The following is a 6000-nucleotide window of genomic DNA, read 5'->3' on the forward strand; positions in this document are numbered from 1 at the left end:
CCAGTCACCCAGTGTTGTGAGCTTTTTTTCTGCTGCTCTTTGCAATTGCTTTTCTTCTTAAACAATGTAGTATCATCACCAGTCTCATTCACCTCATTTTTTTTCCCCGCACACACATTTTCCAGGTCTACACAGAGCCTGAGGGTCTCCAGCCGTGTTGGCTCTTCCCAAGGACACTGTCCTCATCTGGATGTCCATTAAGCCAGTTTTTAAGGTAGACATCGAACAGACAGGCCTGTCTTTTCACTGGGCTCTCAAAGAATTAGAGAGTCACCTCCAGTCTCAAGTTACTAAGGCAGCTTTTCGTTGAGTCGTTCCCAACAGTGTTGCACTGACATCCGTATGGCTGGAATTGTAGTTCCTACAGCCTTCCTGGTGCATGCCGTGTTAACTGTCTGGTAGTTCCCTGGCACACCTCCGAACTCCATGAAAACTGGAATCACACTGGCCACCTTTCGTCCTGGAAAACTGGTGTGGTTTGTGAAGAGAGGTGATGTGCCATGACTGGCTGTTTCCTTGGTACCTTATCTTCCCATCCACATTGGTGTTTTTCAGCGCTCTATCTCCTTTGTCATGAAGCTTTTTTGGGCTCTGTCCTCAAAGAACTGTCAAGCTTTATTATTTATATAGGCACAGGCACAAAGAGCTGGGACCTTTGCTTTTGCTTATTATACCTCGTTATAATAATTTTCAACAAGAAGTTTTGAGCAATGTTCTCTGAATAGTTATATTAGTTTTCAAAGGAAAATACAATATTTTTTCTTTCCCATTGCTAGTTTCAGTTGCTTTTGCTATGTTTGTGTCTAGATTTTGAGGGGGAAGATAGGATCCACCTCAAGTGTTCCCAGACACTTTGCTTTTGAGATGACCTGTCCATGCTACCCATGATCACCCTTCAGGGACTCCTTTGCCATCTCTCCAGGGTTCATGCAGATAATTAAGCAGCTGAACAGGACGTTGTTACTTAAGTCTAACGAAATTCTGAGTCTGTTTTTTTTAAATTTATTTAATTCATCAAAATAACCTAAGGAATGCAACTGGCTAATTGCTGTGGAAATGCAGTGCAGGCGGGATGCTCAGCTTCCTCGTCTTTGATTTGCTTGTGTGGGTGTTTGTGATGTCATGGGTGCCCGAGTAGCCGGCAGGGCAGGTCCAGGCTCAAGGAGCAAACAGTGGGTTTTTGCAGTATTGGATGGACTGTATCTGATCACTGTACTCGTTCAGTGGTGTATGGAACAAAAGCAAAGGTAATGGTGTAGTTATTGTTAAGTTAAAGAAAGAGCACGCCTGGCCTGCTCGTCGTGTGGTGGCAGTGTCTCAGCCCTCTTGCCTCAGTGGTTTTGGTAAAACCAATCTTTGATTAAGGCATTTATCAGCATGGTTTCACATAAGCTTCACAAAAGCAGCCTGAATTTATATGCTTTTGGATACTCTGAGTTGAGATCCATTTTGTGTGCACCCAAAATTTACAATTTATTAGGTTTTCAGGCGCAAGCCTCATATCGTGCGGCAGTGTTTGCACTTCAGCGGTGACTTCTCGACTCTCATCATAAAGCCCTGTTCTTGCTGGGTCTCCCACTGTTGCTTGTGTGATATTCTTGACGGTACCTGCTCCAGCGGGGACCGCTGTCCGCCCTCCCAGGTTGGCCAGTGTGTGGATCCCACATCCCCACTCACCGATTTACAGATCAGTGGGTATAGATCCATGGCATCCTGCTGTATTTCAGCTCCTGGATGCATCTCTCCTAAAAGAAATCAGAAAAGAGCTCTTCAGGAAACTTTTGTTCCAGTTCTCACTTTTTTCATCTTACATTTTAAGAAAATGGGGGGTGGTAGGATTGGGTTTTTATGTACTTATTCACTTAATTACTGGTTATCCATCATTGTGACCAGATTGACGTAAATCAAGTGTGAAAATACAACAGCTTCAGGATGTTGAAGATGATTGGTATCTCAAAATGTTTGTTTATTTATTAAATGAGGCACTGAGTGAATTTATTAGATGAGGAATTATAGTAAGCAAAGTGAGTTTCACGGTGCTGTTCAGACCTCGAAGAGGTCTCACGTTCTCAGCGCTGGGCCCAGAGGTGCCATGAGACCTGGGCCAGGCGAGCCAGCCCTGTGCTCGGGTGCCTGAGGTCGGCTTACCTCGGTTTATTAGACTGTGTTTGAAATACCCGTGAGAAATGCACCCTGCTGCAAGGCGTATGTCCAGCGTGTACCAACACATTAGATTTTATAAAAGTGCGGGACCTACCGTAACCTCGGAGTGGGTTTGAAATAGGTTCTCAGTGCGAGTTGGGTTGAAGTAAAAACAGAAAGAAACAAACTTGTTAGAAAGAAAATATCTTCCTGTTCGTTTGGTCTCTCCTGGTGAGACAGCCGAGACAGCTTAAAGGTTGACTTTTGCCACCCCGTAACATCTGCAGGGTCAAAACCCATGTGCTCCTCAGCTTTTCCATAGCACGCACCGCCCAGACCCCTGGCCCCGGCTCCTACTCGCGAGTGCCAAGCGCCGTCCGCTGCCCGTGCCGGAGAGGAGCCGCACGTGGACGGCAGTGGCTGCCGTGATCTGCAAGCACGGTACCGCGGTCAGTATGTACAGGGCGTCTTGGCAGCCGTGGGGTGATAAATCCTGCCATCCCATGCCGCTGCTAGGAAGGACAGGAGGAGGGAGCACTTTAGCCAGGATGAGAATGAGATGTGCATGGGGATATCTCCATGAGTCGGTGACAGACCCGCAGGAGAACGTCCTCGAAATAAAAGATATGCTTGTAAGACTGCTTAGTGATGTGATTTCGGTAGCTCTGCTGTATCGCTTACTCCCCAGTAAAAACAAACCCAAGAGTTAGTGTTTAGGGCTGTCATTAAAGGTCGTTTTTTCTTGCAGGTATTAGCAATGCGGAAGCCCGTCAACCAGGGAAAGCACCGAACTTCAGCGTCAACTGGACCGTAGGAGACACGGGTCTTGAAGTTATTAATGCTACAACCGGCAAAGATGAGATGGGCCGTGCGTCCCGCCTTTGTAAGCATGCTTTTTACAGCCGCTGGATGCGTGTTCATGCAAAGGTATATCTTCCAGAGTGCTAGATTTCCCACTTCTTAATGAAATATCTGTGCATGCTGCTTTCTGTGTCCGGAAGCCACTTGCTGAGCCGGCTTTAAGCTGAAACTGATGTTAGCTACTGCTCCATGTAGTAATGGGAAAGAATCTGTTGAGCTTATTCGTTAGTTTGCTGATGTCTGGTCCACAGTGTGTTCAGGGATCTAATAATCCTCGGCTTACGGCCAAGTAAACAATGGGTGCCATCTCCTTTGAGCTTGCCCTCTCAGTTTATTTGGAGGGATAATCCCAGTTTCAACCGCCAGCGAAACGGCGGAGGTTTTACCCTCTCGGAAAGAAAAGCTACAAGAAAGGGTCTGTCAGTGGCATTTTGGCGTCCAGGTTTCTTCCACCGGAGGAAGCTGCCGATCCAGACGAAGCAGAAGGCAAGGTAGCTGCGGGGGGACTGGTCCCCAGGGCGCCCCTGCCGTGGTCTGGCTCTGCAAGAGACGGCCGTCACCATTGGGTGTGGGGCAGCTGGGTACGGAGCCATGAGGGCCAGAAGGGTACTTGTCTGCTTTTGCCTGAACGTTTGGTTTATGAGGTCGTTGCCTTGTTCTAATAACAGTCGTTTTAATAACTGGCTCACTCGCAGGCTGTCTGGTTTACTCGGTTCCTCTTTTCTCACCTTCAATCCCCACAGCTTTCCTCCAGCTTGCGCTCAAAGGTCCTCAAGCCTAACCTGTACCACGACACCAAGCAAGGAGCCGCTGAGTATCAAACTGCCAAAGAGTGTTTGTTTAAAGCATTCCTGAAGGCAGGACTTGGAGCCTGGGTGGAGAAGCCCATAGAACAGGATCAGTTTTCTCTCACGGTCTAATTCACAGACTGCACATCACTTTGGAAAGGAGGGTGTTCTGGAAATTCCTGGTGTCCAGTGTTGCTTTCTGGCATCTCCACAGCTGTCAAAACATCTTTTTACCGTTTGGAGTTGGGTTTTTTCCTTTTTTTTTGAAACTGCATAGTAACTGTTTCTGTTTTGCCTCAGCATTGGAACTCAATGACGATCTGACACATAGTTGTATATTTTGTTTATGAGAAAGTAATTTCTGGTGTATTTCTAGAAATACTTTTACTGTAGAAAACTTGCAGTAAGGCTGTCCTTACAGTATACAATGACTCATTTTTTCTGGGTTAAAATAATTTCTTTTTTTAATTCAATGTCATCGAGTGCATGAAGAAATGAAAGTTTCTCTAGGTTTTACACCACACTTTTAGGAAGTAGCTTGATTTTTTTTAAAAGAAAATAGGTGACAAAGCTGATTCTACTCCTCTGTTAACTTGTTTTTGAACTGCAGATGTTTCTAGCGCGTAGACCACAGAGCCAGAATGAAGTCTGGACAGCTAGTTTTTCCCCACTTCCTTGCTCTTTAAAACCAGCTGCTGAAAATTTCATGTCTTTGATGTATGTATTTATTAGTCTGTGACCCAGTTTTTAACATGCAGCTTTTTATTCTGTTTTTAAAAATACATTTACCTCCCATTTACACACATTGTGAAGTCTTTTTTTTTTTTTACCATTGTAGACTGGAAACAGCAACATAATTACTTGTAAGTTAAGAAGTTTCGTCTATAACGTGCAGAAACCTGGTTAGAAGTAGGCGATTTGTATATCCCAGGAACCCATCAATACAGTCATAACTGTAACAGTAACATGACAAGAGAAAAAGATTGCTCGTTTTAAGGGCACTATGCCTGAATTGCCAAAACCAGTCACTTGCTGGGTATTGATTCCTCTCCTCTTGAAGAAATGAAAGGCTCTTGTATGGACAAAACGTAGTTAAAACTTCTTTCCTGTGAGTTATCTCTGCTTTCACCCAAGTTGTTGCGTCTCTGAGATTTCACTGCCTTTGGGCTTTACATGTGTGATGGTCTCCATGAAGCTAATTAGGTAAGTGCTATTGTTTGCTTTAACGAATACTTAGGTGTTTTTCCTAAAGGTGTAGACACTACTTTTTGCTTTATGTAAAAATGTAAGATGGAAGGGAAATACGGTGAGATCGATTGAATGGTGTATAGAAGGCGTTTTTAAAAACCCTTTTTAGTACACGGTGTTCAGAAGTGGTACAGGACGTTGAGGATGCGATGCCCCGTATCGCCTCTCTGCTCACGCGGCCTGCGTCCAAACGCGTCCCTTGGTTCGCACCCATCCAGGTATCACCCGTGCTTTCCGGAGAGCATCTCAGTGTTCCCTTTACAAACGATGAAGGTGACGTTTTGTGATGTGAGAATTTGCCCGACGAAACCAAACTGGTGCACCACTGCTCCAGCTGTTGGTTCCTGACCCTCCGCTCCACGGCCCCTTGCACGTGCCGCACGGAACAGATCAGCGGGCCAGTCCGTGCTTTGAGGTCAAGTCAAGGGTTCCTTTTAGACCCACGCGGGCTCAGAGATCCAGTTTACAGTTGGGATGGCACGTCTGCGGAGGCAGTGGGGTGGAGCGAAGTCTCTTAGCCAGCTTCATGGCCAAAGCCTGTGTGTCTTGAAGCTGAACTGGAGTTACTGTACCTCACGCCCAGCGTCTCCAGGGGCTTAGGAAACACGTGGGGTGTTGGAGGCCTGGATGTAAAACCATTTCTGGCCGATGGTGAATGCCAAGGAGAAGTGCTGCATTGTTACTGCTCATGTAGGAACCAGTTCTCTCTGCAAAAAATGATCAAGCCTGAAAATCACTCGTGCATTGGTTGAAATCTCTGGGCTGGTGTCTTGGAAGTAATGCACTGAGGTGCAAGCAATCCGTTTTTGGCAGCGTTACGGATGATGGCGAGCACTGCTGTGGTCAGGTGAGCAGTTCTGTGGCCTAGCGATCCCCTCGGAAAAGACTGTGATGGTTCCAGAGGCTGTTGCCTTTTCCAGATGCCGGAGGAGCAAATGTTGCAAGCTGCAATAGACAGGCT

The 6000-nt window shown here is 46.2% G+C and overlaps 1 protein-coding gene across 3 annotated transcripts in view; it reads left to right on the top strand.

The window, feature by feature from the left end:
- The window catches only part of ADARB1 (adenosine deaminase, RNA-specific, B1), a 35530-nt gene extending 30934 nt beyond the window's left edge, over positions 1-4596 (top strand). For 2 of the 3 annotated variants that reach the window (XM_010161452.1, XM_010161453.1), the window contains exons 8-9: positions 2891-3083; positions 3758-4596. In XM_010161452.1, coding sequence (XP_010159754.1) covers positions 2891-3083; positions 3758-3923 — 359 coding nt within the window. In that variant the 3' untranslated portion in view covers positions 3924-4596. Of the gene's footprint in view, positions 1-2890; positions 3084-3746 lie in introns of all 3 variants that reach the window. The other variant, XM_010161454.1, reaches the window with a different exon arrangement.
- Positions 4597-6000: the final 1404 nt, after the last annotated feature.

Source organism: Eurypyga helias, unplaced genomic scaffold, assembly GCF_000690775.1.
Source record: "Eurypyga helias isolate BGI_N326 unplaced genomic scaffold, ASM69077v1 scaffold6771, whole genome shotgun sequence".
Taxonomy (NCBI): Eukaryota; Metazoa; Chordata; class Aves; order Eurypygiformes; family Eurypygidae; genus Eurypyga; species Eurypyga helias.